Source organism: Ambystoma mexicanum, chromosome 2q, assembly GCF_040938575.1.
Source record: "Ambystoma mexicanum isolate Mex_15411 chromosome 2q, UKY_AmexF1_1, whole genome shotgun sequence".
Taxonomy (NCBI): Eukaryota; Metazoa; Chordata; class Amphibia; order Caudata; family Ambystomatidae; genus Ambystoma; species Ambystoma mexicanum.
The window spans coordinates 1,029,734,276-1,029,759,100 of NC_090924.1; the positions used below are offsets into that span (position 1 = coordinate 1,029,734,276).

The 24,825-nt window shown below is 43.4% G+C and overlaps 2 protein-coding genes across 6 annotated transcripts in view; one reads left to right on the forward strand and one right to left on the reverse strand.

Annotated features, from left to right (window-relative positions):
• The window catches only part of ADAM22 (ADAM metallopeptidase domain 22), a 1,877,697-nt gene that overhangs the window by 942,057 nt on the left and 910,815 nt on the right, over positions 1-24,825 (reverse strand). The gene's annotated exons all lie outside the window — the stretch shown is intronic.
• CLDN12 (claudin 12) lies at positions 1,381-24,715 on the forward strand. Its single transcript, XM_069648374.1, has 2 exons — positions 1,381-1,479; positions 20,838-24,715. Exon 2 carries the CDS (start codon positions 20,870-20,872, stop codon positions 21,605-21,607), a length of 738 nt encoding a protein of 245 aa, XP_069504475.1. The 5' UTR covers positions 1,381-1,479; positions 20,838-20,869; the 3' UTR covers positions 21,608-24,715.

A 24,825-nucleotide genomic window follows, 5' to 3' on the forward strand; every position in this document is an offset into this window, starting at 1 on the left:
ACTGGACCTTCCAGCACACTTATCACACCTCCTGCCAAAACAATGGACCCATTCACTATGGAGCAGTCGGTTCTTTATGTTTATCTCAGTTTGTGATGTCATATGACGACTTCTGGTCTGCCAATCCCTGCTGAGGAAAGTTGGGCCACCACCCCATGATGACTTTTAGTTCCATTGTTCTTACCATTTTCTGCAAATCCAATAGGTCATCTGGCTGCCGTCTAACTTGGCACCAGTTTCTGCCGAACAGCACTCTTTCGTCCATCCTAGACCGCATGGATAGAACAAACTGTATCAAAACCAAAAGGGGATTGCGAACCCTAATAATCCCTGCTAGAAAGAGAAAATCTCTGAGTACATAGCTCTCAACTATTTGTTTTGCAAATGTGGGTGAAATCATCCGATTTTGTGTTTGGCGGGTGAGACACCCATTGGAATGAATGGGCGTGCAGGAGGCTTGGTGGGTGAGCCAGCCCTTTACCAGGCGGGTGACACCCGCCAAAAGCGTGTGAGTTAAGAGCTATGTATAAGATTACGAGATGGCACGGGCCAACTTTATTCAAGTTCCTGATCAATTGGTTGACCTGTAAAAGAATGATCTCTTACTTTATTCATTCAGAATGTATGTACTTATCTATCGGCAACTTTTCTTCCACAATTTCTTAATATTATAAGAATGCGTGCTGTGAATAGATGGGTTATGCTGATCGCTCATTTTTCTGATGGGCACTGGCACACATTTATTCCCTCAGAAGAACAATGTTTCTAGGCATATTGGGATATCTTAAAGTATTGAATCATTTGATGAGATCTTGTCTAAAATTGTTTATGAATATAATGTATATACATGTGATTGTGTATGAATTATTTTTTAATGGAGTCAGCATGACATATGGAGGTTATTTACCCTACTCTAAAAAATACATTATTTACAAAAAATAAATTCCGTTAGGAATTCTAGACCAAGTGAAAATGATTTGCATGTGCAAATTGCATTTACTTATTTTGTATTGCTTTTTAAAAAGCAACTTGAGTCCCTAAATGCAAAAATTGTACAGGTTCTGAAAGACCCGTTTGAAGAAGAATGTTTGCTACTATTTTTGCACTTTCCCCAGCGGGATGTATTGGAAATGTTAGTGATTTTGCTGTGCACAGAAAAATCATGGACATCCATGCCCACCCTTATCTCTTCTGCAATGCATTCTCCTATAACACCGCCCCAGCCATCGGCTTCTAATGCTCTTCCTTGTGTTGTGTTACCAGTGACTAATGCAGGCTACGTTTCCGAACACTAGAAACACCTGGGATTTGTAGTTTCCCGGAGCCTGAACTTCGCACCCATTGCGCAGGCTTAAACTACACGCCCCAGGCTGCTGCGCGCCGAGGTGGCTGGGAACCTGCAGACATGCTCAGTGCTGCTGTGTGGGAGTAGGAGCTCCATCCGTGGTTATTTGATAACGTTCCGAGTGCGAGAAGCTGGTAGGTGCTTTTAATATTCGCATTTTTGTGTATGAATGTTTACAGTAGCTGGAGTGTGGGCCTGGACACAGAGTGTTGAATTAGCTCCCGCAGGACTGATAGAAAGTCATTCATTGATTTTCTGTTTAATGCAATGGAGGCAGATTGTCTCATTTCATAAGCAGTTTACCGATGAATGCCCGGGCTTTTCGGCGTCGTGGCTTTTGTGAGATTGGGGTGTTACGCGCTGTGTTTCTGCTGACCCAATTTACGTGGCGTGGGGGTGAGGGGGGCGGATGGTAGCCTGGAGATTTGCGTTCGGTTGTGTGGCCCTTCACTGTGTAAATCCCTGCAGCTTCATTATTTATGCAGGGTTAAACAACGATCGTTTGTGCTATGTTGCACAAACGGCACTACCTCCAGATCGCTTTTGACATCCAGTTGCTGAGCCGCACAGCGCCCTAGGCTGTGTGAATGAGGTGACTGCTGCTGCACCATCGATCTAGGGGTGTCATCTCGAGTGTGATGTAGTGAATTAACACACAGAAGTGCTGCATGATCCGCGGCCTCTGAGACTGTGTAGTGTGACTGCTCAGTGGCGGTAGATTGGACCAAGATATCGATGATCTGTGCTGGGAACCCATGGACTGGCCAGAATGAGGTCTATTGGAAAAGTTTAAAGGGCAGTGCTGCAGTCACTCGTATTCCAAGGCAGGCAACGCGGTTTTTAGTTTTCTTACAAATCGTGCGTACAATTTACAAGGGACAGTGAAACACACGTTGGGGCTGAACCATAACTCTCAAGCTATTGGGCTGCCAGTGTTTTTTGAAGACCGGCCAATGGACGTCGATGCTTTACACCCAATGTTGGGGTGGAGTACAAGGTTTTGCCGTGTGGTTTAGGCGTACCAACCAAATGAATGTGAGCTGAGAAGTAATGGGAACCCTGGGGCTAGCACAGAGGAAACCCTTGCCTATGTATAAGATACTTACACATGTTCTGTAATGGCACCCTCTATAAACCCACAGGCCATAATTAGGGTGATTTCTGTATTAATTTCTTTTTATTGCTCCTGTGTCATGGGTTTTGACTTGCTGATGTGATAATCTGAGAGAGGGGTTAAGGGAAGAGAAGCACGGAATTAGGAGGCACAGAATGGTACAGCAAAATGTGTATCCCCCACCTTGTACTGGTATTTCTTTAGAGCTGAAGTAAATCGTTTTGAGGGAGGGGGTGTGGTCGAATGAACACAAACACTGCTCAGTGCTGTCAGCACAGATGCATCGTGGTTCAAGGGTGAGTCTTCCCTGGTATGGTGCACTCCTACCACAGGCCGCAGGGAATAATCTTCCACATCCCTATACTTGACGCATCCATGCCACCGAGCTATCCCTCCTTCATGCCAGGAGACGTTTGGCCCACAGAGAAATGTGGGCAGTTCATATGAGGGGCATTATTTGAACTGCGGACTATCACACACCATTACTGTGTCATAACCCAACCTGATTCAGACACATTATGAAGGTTACAGGGACATCTGTTCTTAGTGAAACAGCTCTTGCCAGGCAAGACCACTGATGTTGGGGGCAAGAAATGAGTTGCACTCGGATGGATGTTTGGGGTAAGAAATTAGTTGCATTCAGATGGATGTTGGGGGTAGGAAATGAGTTGCACTCGGATGGATGTTGGGGGTAGGAAATGAGTTGCACGCAGATGGATGTTGCGGGTAGGAAATGAGTTGCACTCAGTTGGATGATGGGGGTAGGAAATGAGTTGCACTCAGATGGATGTTGGGGGTAGGAAATGAGTTGCCCTTACATAGATTTGTGGTGGGGGTGTAGGAATGGTGTTGCTCTCTTTCGCTAGTCTCTCCATTCAGGCAGATGTTTAGGGTGATGTCCTGTCCCCAGTACTCTGAAGATCATAGGTTAGAACGTACCAATTTGCCTAAAACCCCTTGAGGACTGACTGTTTATTGCACCAAGAAGATGTATTAGGATTGCCCCTTCTGTACTTAAACATCCATCAGGATAGCTTGCCACTGCTCCGGGCCTTGGTACTGGACCTTACAGTTTGATATTAGCTTGCTTACACTTCCTGTACGAACAGCCATAGGCTTGTACCTAGATATGTGGGTAGCCTGGCACTGCAACTAGAAGAAAGCACATGCAGGTTAACACATGTGGTACACTGCATTTACCCTTACAATGTTTAGCCTGCCCATTACGCTCGAAGATATATGTTGGTAATCCTCCATTGCACTTAGAGCTGCTTAGATTAGCCATTGTAACGCACAGTGGATATATGCAGGTATCCTTGATATCGCGCTTATTGGACTGCTTTGGTTAACGTTTGTAGAACATGGAAGATGCATAGTATATATGTCTATTGCGCTCATGGAATCTCATTAGCCTAGTTTCTATGGTAGACTGTCTATCCCACCTAGAAGATGTTCTAGGACAACCAGTCTATTGCTCTTGGTAGCCTGTCCATAGTGCCTGGCTTTTTCTTCCCACAGAAGATCGGATGACACGGCAACATCTAAGATAAGCTCCATCTAAGTTTAAGTTTAAGTTATGTTTAAACGTACCACTTTGGTGGACATCTGCCGCAGGCACGGCTATCCATCCAAGCACTCCAGAATGCAGCTGAATTCAGTGTAGCTGGTCACATAACCGCTTCACACTGAAACACCAGACTTGCCTCAACACCTCTGCCATTAGAATAGAGCAACAACCTATAACAAATTTCGGTCTAGCTGGGTACATATCAAATCTCCTGCACTCGTGCTCCGCCGTGACCTCCCTCAGCACCTGCCAATGTATATGACCTCTTGGGCTGTTTACTGTAGCCCAGCCTGCCCTCCGGAGTCCTAATCTTTGCCACATGCGCATCTTAAGCCTCCTCTTAGAACTTTCCCATACCTGGACTTCGGTCCCAGAGGGCGTTCCTACCACAAAGCACTTTGAGGCCATACAAATGGGGAAAGGCAGTATATAAATGACTACTACAATACAATGCAGTGTGTCAATTGCTTTTCGCGATTGCCGTCTAGCGTGATATCTTCAACCCTGAGTGAAGGCGATATGGCCAATGTGTACAATGTGAGTGAGTGAGCCAAAGGAGAATGTATGATGCAACAGTGCACTAAGGCAGTGTATCCATGCAGGAGGCCAAAAGAGTGGGAAAGATTAGCTCACAGCAGAGGTGGTTGGGGAAGAAGTGCAGGCAATTAGCCAGGTGCATGATGAGCTGTTAATGAGGGGAGAGGTTTGTGCTATGGAGGGGAATTGGATAAAATTTGCTAGCTACTGCTAACTGAGGCCATTTAGGTAGCACAGCTACCAAGAGGTTGATACGCAATGGGTACTGGCGGATAGGTGTAGACTGGGGAGTGAAATAGTGTCAACGTAATGGCAGTGCATGTGGGGAAGTGCAAAGCGGATGCCCCTCTGAAGCAGCCCATAAAGTGGATATGGTTTTAGTAGGGCCTATGCAGAAAGTGCCTGGTTTAAAACAATATGCAGTGGCACTAATTGATTACTTTAGCAAATGGCCATTGCATTTCTTTGTAGTGGTGTTCAGGAAAGAAGGCTGTTTAGAGTGCATTGCCACTGATGAGAGAGCAATTCTTTTCTTAATACAATGAAAGGATTTATGGAAGATTGTGATATCTATCACTGTAAGTTCTTGATTTACTGTCGAAAAGCAAATGGATTGTTAGAAAGATTCAACAGTTTGGAAGAACTTCATCCAGTTTGTATTTATATTTTGCTTTATTTATCTACCATCTAAGTGTTGCACATAGAACAAAATCGGTACAATAAAATGCAATGTATGGTACAAGGGAGATTAAAAAGAAGATGGGCTTTCAATTGGTTTTTGAAGAGAGGAAATAGAACAAAGTGAGAGAGGGAGAGCGTTCCAATGTTTAGGGGCTAACAAAGAGAAGGAACAAAGATGTGGAGGAGGCACAGGGAAGTGTGTCTAACAGAGAAGAAAAAGGGAGTGAGCAGAGAATGCGAGAAGGAACATAAAAAGAAATCGGAGAATAACAACAGTGAGGAGCAAGACCATGTAGAATTAAAAGACAATACAGAGAAAATTAAAGAGAAGACGGACCTCCAAGGAAAGCCACTGGAGATGCTGCAGGGCAGCAGAAATGGAATCCCGGGAAGAAAAAATTGATAATAGACAAATGGGAGTATGATAAATGTAGCGAAGAGGGGCTAGATGGGAAGCAGGAAGACCAAAAAGTAGGGTAGAGCAATAGAAGAGTCGAGAGCTAAGTAGCCTCAGAAGTAAGAAAATGACGGACGTTATCGGTATTAAAAAATTTGAAAACCGCAAGATTTAGAGAGATAATTAATATGAGCAGTGAAAGAAAGAAAAGTGAAAAAGATAACGCTCAGATTGCGTGTCGAGGCAGAAATAGGAAGAGAAGATGGGGGTTGGGGGGTTGAGGGTGGGCGCGGGCGCGGGGGAGGAAATGGGATGGGAATAGTAAAAGCAAGCAAGAAAGAAAAGGACTTCAGTTTTAGGTTAAGGTGAAGATAGTGTGAATGATTGATTTATTTATTATGTGCATATACAAAAGTGTTTCAAGGTGCAACCAGGCAAGGAAGGGAGAAACACAAGGAGGAGAAGACCAACAATCTTACTAGACCTAGTGTCATTTAGATCATGCAAGTGCGCAACAATAAGCGGGGCAGAGGGTATGGCGAGAAGAGCACCCAGAGCAGCAGGGCCCTGAGTTAGCGCAAGGAAGGTTGTGACTACAGGGGGCAATCCCAGCCCGTTAGTGCAAGGTTAGCTAGGCGGCAGTGCAGGTGGGACAGGTGGCAAGTGCAAGGGGGACTGGTCAGGGGGTGCCTGGTGTCCTGTATGACTCGGAGGACACCAAGCAACCAGTTAGCAGGCAGAGCAGGAGCAAAGGAAGGTTAGAAGGGGAAAGGGAGAGGGGAAGAAGAGGAGAAAAGTAAGGTCTTGAGGAGCTTCTGGAAATTTAGGAGATCCGGCTCAAGGCAGAGAGAGGCAGGGAGGCCATTCCAGAGGGAGGCACCTGTAGAGGAGAGTGATCTACCCCACCATTCTCTGCTTGGAGAAGCGACTCGCCTGCAGAGAATATAAGTAGACGAGCGGAGGGCTCTAAGAGGAATGTACTTGGGAAGAGAGAGTTGAAGGTAGTGAGGGCCACAGCCCCAGAAAGCCTTGTGGACGATGCAGAGGGGTTAAACATGATCCTTGCAGCCACCGGGAGTCAATGGAGGGATTTCTGGGCTGGAGAAATGCTGTCCCTGGACTTGAGGCCAAGGGTAAGTCTTGCGGTCCTGTTCTGGATGAGTTGAGGTGGTTGGGGGGGGGGGGTTGGAGAGTAGAAATATGCAGATTGAGGAAGAGGCGGTTGCAGTAGTCCAGCATTGAGAGAACTAGGGCTCTGGAGACAGTGAGCATCTGGGGGAAGGTGAGAAAAGGGAGAATACCTCTGAGGAGGTGCAGCTGGAAATGCGCCTTCTTGGCAAGGTCTGTGTTGTAAGGAGAGAGTGGGGTCAAAGATGACAACAAGATTTTTTTGCCTCACAAGAGGGTGAGGGTAGAGGGCCCAGGGATGGTGGCCAGAGTGAGAGAGGAAGTGCGAGAGCAAAGGGGTCCTGATGAGAAGCATCTCAGTCTTACTGGCATTAAGGCAGACAACGGTAGAGGCGCACCATGCCTGAATAACGGATAAACAGTCAGGGACGAGTGAGGAGCAGGCCGAGGATAACCTGAAGGAGAGCTGCGTGTCATCCGCATAACTGAAAGTTAGAGGAAAAGGTAGAGATCAGAAGGGCAAAAGAGGCCAAATAGACCTTGAGCCAGGGGGAGAGGATGGCGCTCTGGTGAACACCACATGCAGAGAGAGGTGGTGGAGAGAAAGAACTCAAGCTCTACCTCGGAATGTCAGGCCAGAAGGAAGTAGGTCAGCCACGCCAGAGCCTGATCCGTGATGCCCAGGGTCTCGCGGAGACAAGTAATCAGGATGTTGTGCTTGACCATAAAATGCAGAGGAAAGGTCAACGAGAATAAGCACAGGGAGAGCTAGAGTCAAGATTAGAGAGCAGATCCTCACAGGTGTTCAGGAGAGCAGTTTCCATGCCTCTGGCTGCCCTGAAGCCAGACTGATGGTCATGGAGACAACCAACAGATTCAGTGTGGAGGGTTAGCTGGGAGATGGCCAACTTCTCCAGGGAGTGTGCTCAGGAAAAGAGTGATAGATTGGGCGATAATTAGCCGAAAAGGAGGGGTCTGCAGAAGGCTTTTTGAGTAGGGGGTGCACAAGGGAGTGCTTGAGAAGGGAAACATCCAGTGGCAAAAGAGCGATTACAGAAATCGACCAAGGTTGGAGTGAGAGAACCAATGTTGTCCTTAATGGTTCTGGAGCAGCAGGGGGGGTCTCCTGTTGGGATGAGACTTTGATAGACCAAACTTGTCTGGAAACATCCTCGGGTGTTGCAGGCAAGAGGGAGGGCAGTAGGAGAGAAGGGGGGGGGTGGCCAAGGAGGGCCTGAGAGAGATGGAGGGAGAGAGAACGGAGGAGGTGGAGAGTTCGGACAGGATGTCCTGGGTTTCAGAGGACAAATGAGACGCCAGAGCCGTGCAGAGGGCCTGGGTAGGAGTATAAGAGGTAGATACTGCAGTAGGATTGGTTACCTCCTTGCAGATTTTGAAAAATGTGGCTGTGTTGTTAGAGGCTGCAGAAAGGCGGGCTTGGATATGGACCCTCTTCTTAGAGAAGATGGAGTCTGTATTGCCTTTGGAGAAGGCGACAGGCTAGTTTGTCAGAGGGTCCAGCCGAAGCTCCCCACTTGCGTTCAGCTGCTCTGCACTTGCTTTTCACAGCGGCCATATCTGAGTCCTACCAAGAGTTGCACTTGGTGGCAGGCTTCAGGTGGATCCTCATGACAGGGGCAAAGTGTTAGAGATGGAATGGTGAAGGTTGGCAAGGGCTGTGTCAGGATAGGAGTCAGCCGCTGAAGTTGGTGGAGGAGAGAAAGTGGAGGTAAAGGCATCCAAAATGATCTCCAAGATTGGATGGAAGGCATACCGTTAGTGAGGGGCGTGAATAACGTTGGAGAATGAAAAAATGGGAGAAGCTGCATGCCATCAGCATTTAAGATGTTGGGAAAGCCGAAGGGAAGAGATAATGGAAGGATGAGGAATATTATATAAAGAAAGGAGTAGGGGGCCCAAAACGTAGCCTTGGGGAACACCATGAGAAAGAAGGATACTAGGGGAGGAAAACTCACCCAGGGAAACCGAATTACTACGGTGAGAAAGAGAAGAGTGAAACCAATCATGAACAGAAGAGCGGCAGCCAAGGTGACGCAGAGAGAGATCAACCGTATCAAATGCAGCCGGTGGTTCAAGAAGAATAAGGAGAGAGAAATGTTTTGAATAACTAGCAGAGAGAAGGGCATTGGACACAGCAAGAAGAGCAGTCTCAGTAGAGGGGAAAGGCTGCAAACCAGATTGATTAAAAGAAAGAAACCTCAGAGTAAACGATTTGTTCCAATAATTTAGAGAGAAAAAAAGTGAGAGAGGATGGAAGGAATCCATCCATTTGAGTTTGTGCAGAGGAGGCTTGGTGTGCATGTGGCAGTCTTCAATTTCATAATCATTTTAATTGATTTGTTTAATGTTATGGATATCAGGGGTTATTGTGAATCGGCTTGAAGGGTGGCCGTGTAATGCAGTTTCCGGAGGGCATCTTGGAATGTTTGCAGAGGGTTCTAATGCCTGGTTGACAGTTGCAGCCAGACACCATGGAGGGAGGGCATAGTGTCTTGTTACTGACATGAATACAATCTAGAGCCCATAATTTAGTTGTTTGTATTTTCCATTTCCATTAATGCAGTAAATATGTGGGCCCTATATACCCATGCATTCAATCCTCATGTTTAGAAGTGTTCTGTACTACCTCCTCGTTTTGAAAGCTAGCCTGTTCTCTAAATCCATATTGCAGTACTTTCCGTATAGATTAGCATATGGGTGTTTTTTCTTGTGTATACCCTGATTGATATTACAGGCAGGTCCAGAATTAACATTTCATTGGAAGGGGCTGAAACCAGTGCCTGGGTATTGGCCAACACCAGGTAAGTACCAGCGCCTGAGTATTGGACATCACAAGGTAAGCACCAGTGCCTGGGTATTGGACATCACCAGGTAAGTAGCAGTGCCTGGGTATTGGACATCACCAGGTAAGTACCAGTGCCTGGGTATTGGACATCACCAGGTAAGTACCAGCGCCTGGGTATTGAACATCACCAGGTAAGCACCAGTGCCTGGGTATTGGACATCACCAGGTAAGCACCAGTGCCTGGGTATTGGACATCACCAGGTAAGTAGCAGTGCCTGGGTATTGGACATCACCAGGTAAGTACCAGTGCCTGGGTATTGGACATCACCAGGTAAGTACCAGCGCATGGGTATTGGACATCACCAGGTAAGCACCAGTGCCTAGGTATTGGACATCACCAGGTAAGTAGCAGCGCCTGGGTATTGGACATCACCAGGTAAGTACCAGTGCCTGGGTATTGAACATCACCAGGTAAGCAGAATCTACTCCTGGGGAACCATGAGCTAGTAAACCATGTAGCACAAATATAACTTCATCATGACATGCATCCTTTAACTGTTTATCTGTTGTGCTTTCCATGTCTTCTTGATGTGTCCTAGTGCTTATTTATTCACATTCCCAAACACACCAAGTTGGCATCAAATTGATATACCTGCATACTTCAAATTGGCCTGGGCAACCAAAAGTTGCTCCTATTAGCTGTGTGTCAAGCTAACAAGGCTTGCCTACTCTAGAAGGAGCTAAACAGCTTCCACCAATTTCTAATCCTGCAGAACTAGCTTCCTGCCTGAGACATAATTCCTGTTATGGTTCATTTAGAGACATATATTCCTGATAAAATATTGAGGGCCTCCGGAGGGGTGGGATGGGGGCTTATTCGTTTTGAGATCAGGTCCCTTGTCTCTCCTATAAACGCCAAAGAAGGCACACAAGGATGTGTTTGGAAAGTAGCCAGGAAGCTTAAACACACCCCGATTGATAGTTATGCCCTTATCCTGGACGGTCACTCCTAAGAGGAGTGAGAAAAGTCCTCTGGGCTCTGCCTCTGTGTACCTACTTTGGCAAAACCTGGGACATGTGCCAAAAAAGTAATTTCCATTAAATTGCAAAAGTAAGGGTGGTGGTTCTCCATTGCCCCTACAGAGAGAGGGGTTGCAAGGGAATGAACTGCAATGATTTATATAGATTGTTGAGGGCAGCATGAACTTCTCAGGCAGCAGGTGGTTGTCTGCGGTGGCTGTCCCCGCGCCTGCTCTACCTCACTGTAGAAGTGAGCAGGCACATCTGATTGCACTGGCGTTTTTGTTGAATTTTTCGTTCGTGCCTTTCTTTTTTAAAGGGGACAAGCAGAGCACCCTCCTTCTACCCCAAAAGTCAATATTTGTTTACTTCGCCATCCCCCCCTCACCACATCCCTCCCTCACCACAAAGTGCAGTGAAAAATGCCTTGAAAAACAGCTGCTTCACCAAATGCGCTGAACGGGTGCAATCACATGGACGGGTACCACCAAGACACTCTGTTTACTCTGAACTCTGCCTCGACCTGAAACAGCAGCATTGCAACCTCAAGTCGGTGAAAGAAAACGTGCGACACTGCCATGAACATGAACAGAATACTAAATAAGCCTCAATACTAATTTATATTTCTGTATTGTACAAGAAAAGCTCTTAGAAAATGGCGTCCTTTGCTTCAAAAACTCCCTATTTTTTTTCTCTCTGTGCTAATAACCCTAAAGGCTAGGTAGGGTTCTTTATTCCTTTCCCCAGTTTACCTGCAGACAGGTCATTATCCTGCGGTAATGACCCCCCTCAGTCTATAATGCTTAATTGACCCTCCTACCCGAAGACAGTACTCTCCTCCAGACAAGTACCTCACAGTTGTAACCAATACGAGTCTTTATGCTTTGCACGTACACAGTCCTTTGAAAAATTCTTAAGCATCTGTGTTTCTCAATTATGAGAATTCTCTGAAAAACTGAGCGCTAACTAACTTTTTGGTGCGTGGGCCTGCAACACTCGCATTACATCAACAGTTGATTTACATTGCAGCCTCAGAGTTATATACATGTATACATTTGTCTTAAACTATGATTGAAATGTTACTGAGGCTCCTCCTTCATTCGGACAATTGACCAACATCTACGGTAGAAACAATATACAGTACTTCATTTTCACGAAGGCACGCGCGCGGCCTGGCCCACAATCTACGAGCATGAAAGAGTTGCTCAGCCACACTAATCTGGATACATTTAATCATTTTGGCTGGGCGAGCGATTAACAATTGAATTCTTCCAAAATAGCTCTTGTTTTTAAATTTGCAAAAACATTCCTCGGGACCATTGTTTAACCTGTAGCCTCAAAAAGGTGAGAAGAATATACACGTGATTTAATCCAAGATCCGGATTTGGAAGCAAAAGAAAGAAAAAAACAGTGGGACTAAAGTTCTCTTGGATCTAAGGAAGGATTGCAGAAGATTGAAGCGGTAGCATGGAATTGTGCAAGGAATGCAACAGTAGCTGTAGATTGTACTTTTTCAGTAATTGTTCTTTTTTAAAAATTTTTTATTAAAGTACTTGAAACTTGGTTCGACATTTTATATCTCTGCACCTCAACCAGCTGAAAGTAGTTTGAGTAATTAAACAAAAAACATAAGCTGCTAGGTCGACAGAACCAGATGTCCAACCTTGATATCTGAACAAAACTTACACAGCTAAGCTATTCAGCAGTCCTGCGCCTATTCACATACTAACATTATTGTTCGCTTGTTCAGATTCAATAAAAGTATTTGACATAAGAAGGAAGATTTTCTTCAAACATTAATCTCATGAAGAGGTAACATTCACACTGTTTACTTTCCACTTACATATTATGATGCTGAACCAACCATTTTTTTCCACTTGTATATTTTAATGTTGAACCAACATAACGGTCATACGATTCCCTGCTGTGCTTTGTCAAGGTTTCACGCAGTCAATTCAACAGTTAATGCATAAATATCAAACAGAGTTCTGTATTGGCGAAGCTTAATGTTCTGTTGTGTCAATTGAGACCTTAGTTGCTATTCATTGAAACGGGTTTTATTGAAAAAATATTTTTCATGCCTTGTAGGCTGTGTGCTATGGGGGCGAGGCAAACCTCTTGAATCAAGATCCCTTAGCTTTGTTCCGTTTATATGTACTCCACAAATTGTAATTGGGTCCTTGTGTATATATGAAATAGCGGAATGGCATGCACCGGCAGTATTCAGCATTCATTTACCCAAATGAATGATCTGAGACTTGGTCATGGATTGACCACCTCGTCTCCTACAGACTTAAGCCTGGAATGTTCATCAACATGCATGTATTTATGATTTTACAATGACCTATACATTTAGAATCATATGTATGATCTAGTCCAACTTTCTGCTTCCTTAACACCGCCATTTTGCCCTCAGCTTTGTAATCCTCTTTTCAAAATGCACACATCACCTCATTGTCAACACCCTTTTAGCTTCACCTTGAACGATATAACATTAGTAAGATGATCACTTTATTTACTTCCCACAGCGCATTTAAAGCTCCTCTTCAAAACAAACCCCTCTTAAAAGTTTCCATGCTAAGTATCTTGCAAAAGTAAACGTGTTCCAAATCGCTGTTCTCATTGCAGGCCTAATGTAATGTCCATCGTACATTTCTGAATTACACTGCTGAAACTCCCCAGCAGATTTGAAACCACATTTAAAGTTCTAGCTACTAAGCCACTACTAAATATTGTAACATAGGCTGCCACACCACACGCATTATGGCCTCTGTAGGATACAGCCACTAAGCTACTCCCAACATTCTGGAGACGCGTAGATCTGTATCTCCGCTGGATATTTACGAGACAGAGATATTTCAAAAAGCAGCTGTGTTCCTTTCAGTCATCGGACTGATGCATCCTTATGGTGAACCGGGCATAGATAATGACATCATTTTTATTTAAATGTAGCTCATGCCTTTTTGTTTTTATTTTTTAGAAATGTTAGAAATATTAAAAGATGAATAGAGGTGAGAAACCTCAAATCTTCCTGTGTAGATATACTGATATGCAAGTGTTTGTTTGAGAAGCCTCCCACCCTCCCCCAAGCATATCCATTTCTACAAATGGGGATACTTGAAGATTGCTCAATTTAATTTTCTTTTCTAAGTGCATTGACTTCTGGCTGTGTGAAAATTCTGCCAAATCCTGTGTTGTGTGGAGCCATGTATATTTCTAAAGATCTCAAACCCAATAGGAATCCAAGGGCTTGGTCGTAAAGATGGCCTTTCTTTCCCTTTTGATATTCTGGTGTGCCTTCACGTTTTATTCGGTGAAATAGGTCCGTGTTCATATTTATTTGATGACTCTGTAGAGAAAAGGTCCTGTTTCTGTTGTACTGTTAACGAGAATGTAAGCATGGGGACCAGCGAGTACTGCAAGTCATCTATCTTCCACTGCGACCCCTTTGAATGTGATCAGGAAGTACACAGGTTTTATGGGCAGTCAAAATGCTTGATTGCGTACCCACTATTATCCTTTTTTCTGGTGTGGTAGGGTAGGGCAGATGGATTGCAGAATGTGGTCTATTCCTTGTCAGTGGTCTTCACATTAACCAATGCAAACGTTAATTTGCCAGGACTCACTATGCCAGCTTTCCTCAATAGAAGCATGCCCACATCAAGAAGGCTCAGAATGTAACCTCATTGGTAGCAATAAAAAGACATCCGTGTGATCCCGAAGTTTGGAAAACAGGGGGCAGGGAGTGCTCCTCCAATCAAACGCCCATACTCTGTAAGAAAAGCCCTGCACGCAGACCCAAACGAACCGGCAAATGGAGGGACTATAAAGGCTCTGCACGGCAGATTCCAAATTCATTACCAGAGGAAACGACAAACGCTGGCATTAGGCTCCAAAACTTTATACACCCTATCTGCTTACCATAAAGCACTCCTTTCCTTTGAGATGACCTTGAAATCTTCTTCTTCATCTGACCCCACAATACCGACAAGCTGGCTGTCAGGATAACCCCGGGCAGGCGCACAACCCGTGTCGAGTATGTTTGTAGTGTCTGTGTGATTTCAAGCAGAATAATACTGCGTGATTCATTGCCTTCATTCTATCTTTTACCGCCCCCAAGAGGCCTGGTTTTTGTCCTGTAGAGCATTAGATGGAATGTCCATTTTCTCCCTCCCGAAGTGTGTGGGAGTGTGGAGGCATGGTCATTGTGCCAGAAGATAATCGAGTGCCGCATTTCAAAAGGATTTTAGGAAGTGGTGTTGGCTTTATCCCCGCTTCTGAAATCTGCGACAACCAAAGATTCATGAGTAGGATAAGAAGATAGAAATACTGGATTCACAGAGATGTTGCTTTTGGTCGAAGGAGTGGAACAATATTTCTCTTAAAGGAGAATATAGGTCCTGTTCATACTTTTCTAAAGAGAGCTTTGGGCTCGTAAACTCATTGTACAGGCTCAAGAACATTAATGATTCGTACCTGTTATGTCGGAGAAACAGTTTGAGGTGGTGGTTGAAAGACTGTGTCTCTAACTAGCCGGCTCAACTAAAGAGGCAGGCAGACCTTTGGATACGTGATTAGCAGAGTGGCCTTGGTAGATATGTGGGAAGATGGCGCAGGAAGAACTCTGTGGTTTATTTTTTATTTATTTGGTATGTTGACCTTCTCCATGAGCATACAGAATACTACAGATCACCCATGGGGAAAAAGGAAAGGTGACGATGGGAGTGTCTTGCTAACAGGATGGCATGTCGTAGTTGGCCGAAAGGTCTAAGGCTGAGTGGCATGGAGAGGGACTCTGTGTGAGGACAGGTAGGGAGACAGAGAGGGAAAGTGAGGATGGGGAGAGATACTGTAGTGCGAAGAGGTGTGTGTACTGTTAAAACAGAGAGACTTGGGGGTAGGTAGGAAACTAGAGACATGGATGTGGCAGAGCTAGGAGCTGGGTAGGATGGATATTCGCTTGAACCGAGCAGCACTTTACAGAGCTCCTTCCCTTCAAAAACGGCCAGTATTTTGTCTTTTACATTGATGCTTTAAGCATGCTTGGTGGATAAGACTATGAATCATATGTGACCTAACTTAACTACTGTGCAGCCTTTTCAATTTTCATGAAGGTATTGAGACTATTTGTGGCATATAGGCCCCAGATCTGGATGTTTAAATATTCTGATGATGATACTGGAAAAGCTTTCCGAATGTGTTCTCCCTACCAGACTGTGCTCGAGGGGGGGTTGTCTGTTGTGGTGCACTGAAGAAGCCGGCACAAATGGAATCACTACTCTCCAGTGGGAAGACATTCAGGGTGTTTGAGGAAATGCTGTGGACACCATCGGAATCTTCAGACCACTGTCTGGAACCGTATGAAACATAAGCTGCACCAAAGGGACCATCGAACAGGCAAACCGATATGCAATGTGTTGAATCTTGTTTGCAAACTGTTCAGGACCAGAATGGGGTTCCGAGAATGATCATGATGACTTCCCTGTCTGTCTCTTCCGTGAAGTAAAGTATTCCATTGCTTTCTTAGAGGGTCTGCACATTGAACGTAAATTTCAATATACCTTGGCAAGCTGTCTGTCATCAAATGTGTCCACATCATAATTACATGCACAACACTGAAGGACACTTTCCAGAGTTCTCATAAACTATAAACATGGCCGGAGGGTGGAAATTACATGGATCTTTCAAATGTACAGTCTGAATACACCATTTTGTCTCCCTTTGTAATAAAGCAAACCCAGTTTCCTTTGTGCATTTCTGCTGTCACACTAAACTTCTTTCACAAAAAGCACCGTGCAAAAAGGACATTCAAATGTCGTGGATTTGCTTCTCATGGATCAGAAGTGTCTGCAACAATTAGATCGCAAACAGGAAGGTGTGTGAACAAACCTATGCTGAGAAGAGACTTTGATAATGTTGCAACTATCTTTCTCCCTATGTTCCCTTCTATAGCCCACACTTTTGGCTTCCAGTTTGAGGCCCGAGCACTGGCATAGTGGCTGGCTGTCAGACCAATGCAATGGAATTGACTTTATTTTGAGAATTTGCCATAAACAAATCTGACTGATTAAAAACACGTAATTGATTCACAACAACATGATGGCGTTAGGTTGTTGCCCACCTCTCGTCAGTTTCTTTTTGCTGTTTGTATAAAATAAACCGTGCTAGATTAAACTTTATTTCCTTCTTTTTTTTTTATTTTAACCAAATCAGTGCCAGGTGGGGGAAAACATGTCACTGGTTTATTTATTTGGACTTATAAAGCGCCCGGGGGCATCGTGGCGCTGCAATGGCTATGATATTTCACCATAACCTAATTCATCAGACTGTGATTTAGTCTGGAAATGCCCGTACTTTGTACAACAAACTTTCTGCTCTTTCTAAGCAGAAATGTATTTTATACAATTTGAAAATGCTCTATGCCAACAAAAATAAGAAAACAGGAAAATCGGTTTGTAAAGTTAGGAGCAACTGCTTTTAGCTCCACATTAACCTAAATTAAAAGTATTCGATTTATTTATTTTTTTCCTTTCTTTTTTGGATCCAGCGCTGGTTATTGGGTCGGCTTTTCCCAATCTTGGTTCTGGCAAAAAATGTCTTTTTGGATCTCTGATAAAGATTCGATCTGCTTTTGTTGCAAAAACCAAGATTCAAACCCATGTCGCCAGGCTCAACGTCGATAGATTTGCCCACAAGACCACTTGAATGAGTGGTCAGGATACCTGGGAATATGCTTACAAGGCATAAATTCGTTTTCAAAAATTGATTAGCAGAGTGTGCTAATTACAAACTTCTTTATTAGCAAATCTACATATTTGATTAGCAATCTTGTACTCATATTTTTCATGTCACCAGTTATTTGTGCCCAAGACATACAATGAGCAACAATACAGCATTTTGTGTAATGCTGAAGTGAGACATTAGTGAGATGAGTGTCTGTAAAATGTAAAGGTTAGCTTCTTGAATTGCCACAAATCGATAAATATGATAAAACAAATATGAAAACAGGTTTTCAATGTAAGTCTCTGTGCAGCTGCTCCAGTCGGTGTTGCATAGGGCAATGTCCGTATATTGTAAGATTCACATGCTTGACCCATCATTTGCTATCCAAGAAGTTTGGATGTTTCATGATTCAAAAGGTTCACAAAGTTGAAGGAAAGTCATAGCCTGAGACTAAGTATATAGTATGGTGTTGCAGCAAGCAGGGTAAATGTCAACTAAGATGGCCCTTGCCTGTCATTGATATGATTTTCAATACAGCGTTAAATACCACTTTCGGGGTAAGGCAGGGCTGCTAATAACCACAATCCAGTTAGGCCCAAGGACATCATTTCAGCCCTGTACACCTATGAAAGTGGCATTTATCGCCATTAGTACTCCGTCACCATCTGTGGTACCAATGCTTTTTAAATGACCTTTGTCACTTTTAAGAGTGGAGAAGATTATTACTGTTGCACTCTCTCTCCATTAGCCCATTTGAAATTGCAGGGAAAACAGGGGGGCGAGCACCCTAAGGGCAAGGGAGTAATGCAGGGTGAGCTGTGCTTTCTTTGAACATGTTAATTTGAATAGCACACCGTGCTACACAAGTGTTTGCTTAATTAGCAAATCAGCAGAATTGCATAGCAAATTGCTATGCGACACTGATTATGTTATGCCTTGTTGGACCTAAAAGCAAGAGTGCGCCTCCAAATAATGGACATTTTCTGGTGTATGTTTATTCCTAGTTATGTATTGCGTTCATCAAAATTCAACCCACTGCGTCTGAAATGAAATGTAATTATCCTGTATAGGTCCCCTACCTAAAGAAAATTGGCAAGTGTCCGATTGAGCCTGCTCTGTGCTGATGACCTATGCAAAATGTAAGCATATTGTATTGAGGCCAACTAACTCCCTTTCATGAGGCGATCAGCACACATCACATTACGAGAGCTGCTCTTAACAATCCAGGGACATGGCAGGGACTTTAGTGGCTGGGCCAGTGGCTTACAAGTGCTGTTCTTGTCAATCAGTTTATCGTGTATTTCTAAAGAATTCTATATTGTCACCTGATTTAAGTAGTATTCGGTAAGCCCAGCTAAATGAAGGTTCCAGGTGACCAATAATTAACTATGTGGCAGCTGCTATGTTTATCGGCACTGGTTTAAAGTAATCTCATTATATCAGTAAAATGATTTGTCTGTTATTCTGCGATTGTCCTCTAGGGAGGGGTGGTGTTGGAATTGGCAGCCACGGATTAAAGCGATGGATGACTGTATGAATATAAAATTCCATTAAAACTAAAGTTTTATGACCCAGATATCTTCATACAGCAATGTGAACGTCTGCAGATTTCACCCGTTTTAAGATGATTTACCACAGATCTGTGCCTCCTTTGAATTCGTGAAACTGCTGTGTTGACGTTTTCAGTGGACAATTGTGTGCACGCGCATCTCTTGATTAGGACAGCTCAATTTGTTTCCTCGTCGTGTCTATTAGATATAAAGGGAGCCCTTTGTCCGTGTTCATTAACACCATGAACATCTTTTTATATTGCCTCTGTGCTCTAGGCAACTCTCTGCTAATCCTGGTAGTTCAGCAACCCTCGCCGCCAGAGAAGTTGTCTTTACAGACAGTTCTTTTAAAAATGTATTTGCCTGCAAATGCCCTACATAGATATTGGCTGTAGTGAACTGGTTCCCTCAACTTTCAAAGGAAACCTTGAAGTTAACAAAACCGCTCTTTGGTTTAAACCATAGTGGATTGGCCTTTGAACAGATCGGGCCTCCACCAGGGCATATTGTCTGCCAGTTCATGTCCGCCTCTCTGCTTGTGAGAACTCCATAATCTGTCCCCTGTCAACCCTAGGGCTGTCTGACCAGAGGTCAAACAAGATAATAGTGCTTTATTAGCATCTCCAAAGTACCCATTCTGGCTCTTCCTACAGCACCTCCCTCCCATAGTCACGAATGCTGGTCACTAGTCGCCCTCCTTTACACAGCTCATGTTCACTGTCATGACGGTCAGATTACCAGTTACATAGTGGTTGAGATCTGGTTTCTCACGTCACAACTAAGAACCAACTCCGTTTTTCATTGTACTGGTGTTCATGAATTGTGTTGCGCTAGAACGGCTAATATCAACATGTGTGCTGTGAAGCAGAGTTAGGCGCATTCCATGAAAACATTATCCTCACTTGCGTTATTTGTACCATGGCCCAGGCACAGTACCTTTTGTATGTTGTCCGTGTTTGAGAGAGAATATTAGCAATGGGACACAGAAGTCTTTTTTCTATGGCCAGCTTTTGAGCACACAGTCCTTCCCAGCGGTGTGACTGGAGGGGAATATTTGAAGAGTTTTGAAAGTGGGATGCTGCTGGCATCCCGCTCCGTCCACAGGTGTAACCTACTTTATTGCAATTCTGACTTTTTCAAGAGAGATGATTATGCTACTATTTAATTTATGTAAACTCCAGAAGATAAAGAATTGATTTAATAACTAATTTCAGACTTGAAGTGCACCCATTTTGTTCGTGTGAAGTGTTTGTTCTAAAGGCAATAGTGTTCTCTACCCACTCCCAGATTTTGCTAAAAAATAATGCCTATGTAAGCGGGATATTTTTCCCAATATTGGCACTCAGAAGTGTCTGTCATAGGCTGATAAGCAAGATTTCTGCGACAACTAGAAAAATAGCATATCAATTAGATCCTTGTGTGATGTGATCAGAGCACCAGATGCGAATTTGGGATGAGTAGTTTATCCCTAAATTGAAAAGTAGAGAAACATTCTTTAGTGAGGTAGAAATGTATTTCCCATTCCCGACGGGAATTTCCCATTCCCGACGGGTGAATTCGCAGGCATGTAACAATATATTGTATATTCAACCAAAATAGTAAATGTTCGTAGACAGTAATATTTTTGGTCCCCAGCAATGCCGGTTAATGAAAAGAAGCATATATATCATTAAAAGTGTTCTTCTTACCAGGCAAGATTGTGGTAGAAGTTGTTTGTGAAAGTTTCTGCTCAGGCCACTGCTCTTAACTGAACATCACCGAACAGTGCAGGTGGCCTGACTGGTCAAACGCATGCATAGGGAGTAGTAGCCAGCATTGGGGAGTACAATGGGTAGTTAAGACCCTGATCTGGAGACCTGGTTTGACCTTTGTGGATATTTAGCTTTTTGCTCAGTGATGTAAAATGTGTCACTTTTTATATAAACAAGAGGTTGCTCATTGATTCATGTCTATATATCTTTTCTTTTAGCTCTGCACAAGAGACTGTTCACTGGGCCAACGATGGGGTGCCAAGAGGTGCATGCTGCCACCTTGTTTGCCTTTGTCTGTGGGACTGCCTCCATCGCTGGACTGTTTGCGGCCACGCTGCTTCCACAGTGGAGGCAAATGAGGCTGTACACGTACAACAGAAATGAGAACAACTTGACCATCTCCACGGGACTCTGGGTGAAGTGCATCCGCCTCGAAGGGACCAGCGAGTGTGTGATGTACGACACTGATTGGTACGCTTCAGTTGATCAGCTGGACATACGAGTTCTACAATTTGCCCTCCCATTCAGCATTCTGACTGCTGCTTCTGCGCTGCTGCTTTGTCTGATTGGAATCTGCAACACCACATTCTCCTCAAACATGCCCAATCTGAAGCTTGCGGCCTGTCTTGTCAACAGTGCCGGGTGCCACCTTGTGGCTGGCTTGTTGTACATACTTGCCGGTACCATGAGCATTACGCCCTCAATCTGGTCGATATTTTACAATGAGTCTCTAAACAGAAAATTTGGGCCATTTTTCACTTACGACAGTGCGGTCTTTGTGGCCATAGGCAGTTCCGGAGGCATGTATTTCACCTCCGTCATGCTGTTTCTCTGGTATTGTGCATGCAAATCACTGCCTTCTCCCTTCTGGCAGCCTCTGTACTCGCAGGCACCGAGTCTGCATAGCTACGTGTCTGCTCCTTATTCTGCTCGGTCACGGATGTCTGGCATCGAAATTGACATTCCTGTTGTTACGCACACTGCTTGAAGCAAAGGATGCTATCTTGTAAAGAAGAACTTCAAAGCTCAGTCAAATTTAGCAACAGTGTCCGTATACCTTATACACGTTTATAGCATACTGGTCCATCTGCGATTCCAATTTATTTCTTTCGAAAATACGTTTTTGAGAGATGATTCTTTTATTGACCTACTTCTCTGATTGCTTTCTGAAGTGCTAAAGCGCTACAGTTCCTAGGACACCAGTTAGCTGCGATGTCTGCCGCCAAATGCGATTTAGTAGGCTCGTAAGGTGTCTTGTGGATGCGCAGTGCTCGGTTTAGGCACCGACTGCTATCGATTTGCTGAGTAAACTATGAGCGACTTCCTGAAAGGTTGAACACGCCTCTCCTTTCTTTTGGCTGCTACATCAAGTTACCATTGAACAGGACATCTATTGTACAAACTTGATCTTTTCAATAACACATTTCCATTGTATAAAATCATGTCTTTCACTAAAGCTTGTTAGATCAGAGGATATTGCAATTTGAACAGCCTTGTGTACTGACTTTCTTACTAATTTCAGGTGTGTGTGTGTGTGTGTGTGTGTGTGTGTGTGTGTGTGTAATGGGCAAGCATTATCTATCACTTTCCCTTTTTTATTTTCTCTCCTGCTTTTGAAATGTCCAGCTTTGCTCCAAGAAGTAGCAGTTATTTTAGTCACTTTTCATTAGGCATACAGGTTACAATATTTAACATAAAACTACATACAATTTTCATATAAATACCAGCATAACAAATCATATTGGCACATTTTTAAAAACCTCATACAAAATCGCTTAGTAGCAAAGTACTATAACGCCAGTTATAGCTATACCCCCCAGCAACTGATGCTTGATGTGTTGCACCATTGTTAACTCACTGTCTTCATTAATACTACTCTCTTAAGCCAAGCTCTGTATAAAATTGTAGCAGCTGCAAATACTGTCACTCCATCATTAGTTCTTTTGCAGAAGAGCATGGCTTCTTCAGTAGAACTTATTCCAGCTAATAAGAATATTTGCCTCAAATACACACTACTGAAGTGTAAATGCAATGGGCAGACAAAAAAAATGTTCAACTGTTTCAATTCTACATTTGTTTGATACCTTATGGTCCCATTGTTCAATCAATGTGCAACAGGAAGAATATCAAATCTGTATTTGATGTTCAGTGCACACATTAATCTTGGCTTCAATTTCAGTCAATTACTGGACCTTGTTTTTACTCTTGGACATGGTAAACAAAGATTTCACTAGGTTGGCTGGATACCTAAGTGGAGTGGCACTAGTTGCACCGTGACATTGTTTGTGTGACTAGCATGGAGTGAGTTGGATAGACCGAGTACTTGACAGCGGCCCTTCCTCTGCTGGGGGCATTTGATGATAGTGAATATGTATGTACCTGAATGTTCCTGTAGTTCTATACATCCCTGTCTGTATATGCCCTATGACCCTTTTACATCTGTATAGACTTGTATTTATTTCTTCACGTTTCAAAATTCTACCTGCATCCTCCGTAAGATGCACAATGGTTCCACAACACCATCCTCTTATTGTTCCGCATGTGTGTGTTTCTCTGCTCTCGAATACAAAACATGTTTATACAGAAGTCCATGAGATTAAGAACACAGAACCTGCCATTAGTGATAAGATGTAACACTGTTTAACAAAAACATATTTCTGTTAAGGTAAACCCCATATGGCTATGAATCATCCTTCCATCTTGTGAAGAATTCTGTTATCATACACCTTCGCCTACACACCCCCAAAACACTGGCACAAAATACCTTGTTGTTTATGCATTGTTTAAGCACAGAAGAAAACAAACTTAACATGGTCTGCGCAGTCACGTTCCTTTTTGTTTTAATTTTGTTTTCCCAGATGTCGGTTTTGCAGTACACATTGTATAAAGATTGGGGGAAAAAGAGTGAAGGATACAAAAATGTATACATTTATCTGCGGTGTTCGCTGCAGAGTAGAAATTTAACCAACCTATGTAAAATATGTAATTAAAAGTTGCAATTGAAAGTTGTTTCAGGTGAAAAGACAATGGTGAGAGAAGAAAATGCTTTGTAATATAACTGGAAAATAGTCTATTAAGCTAGAAAAGTGACACTTACAAACATGTCTACCAATCAAGACAGGTCTACTGTTTTTAACAATGAACGTTGATTTCATTGAATTGGACCAAGTTGGAAACCTGTGAGCCTGGACCTCAGTTCCAGGCTTAACGGTGGTTCCGCAATCCGACGTGCCATTGACGCACCCAATGAACCCTTTGTGTTTGTGTAAATGTATGCTAAAATATGCTCTTCTGTATATTGTTACAAAAACTGCATAACATTTGTGCAATTTGCTCTTAATGCAGAGGTTTCTCAGTTAGGACCATAGCAGGGTTCTGAGCATGAGTGTTATTTTTTTTAACGTATTGTGAATGAAAAATGTTATTTTTAGATTTATATTAATCCAAACAGTTATACTAGTCGTGTCCTCCTATCCTAATGTAAAAGATGATCAATGCAACCAAAATATTTCAAAATTGATAATTGCAGTTACATAGCTGTAGAATATTCGAGTTATGGCGTCCTTTGCATATGCATAAGGTGCTCGGTAATTCTAGTGCCACAGGGCCTTTGTAACTGTGTTGTAAATCCATTAATTCTATGTCTTGAAAATGCATGGTCTGGGTTTCCCTGTGGACAATTCTTGTACTGTGTGCTTTGTTGCCATTCCCTTTTAAAATGAATCTCTTTGCACATGTATTGTTCACTGGGGCTGCACTGCCGAGGTATTCTTTTAAATGCAACATATGCCCTATTGTCTGCCTGGAATGTAGCCACTTCCCCCGTGATATGGGGAATCCCGACAGGGCACACACAGGCTAAACGGTTTGTGGTTTACAGAAGAAATGGAAAAATCAGGTTCACTGGTCCAGCAACATATTCAATAGTATGGTGAATGCAACAGTTTACTTAGCTATGTTGTAGTATTTTTCTAAAAAAAAGATGATTTATTTTAATTGTTTAATATTGTCTTGTTATTTTTTAATTACTGGGGTGCTAAGTTTTATGTAACGTGAAACATTGTCTTTTTTTTATAAATAAAGTGCTTCTTCTGCAGTTGTCTGTTTGCTGTAAGAATTCCTTCTTTGGGTCACACTACTAGCACACATCTGTTTTTGCTTTTATTTGATGTAAGCACAGGCGTTATTCCAGGGCAGTGGTAGTCA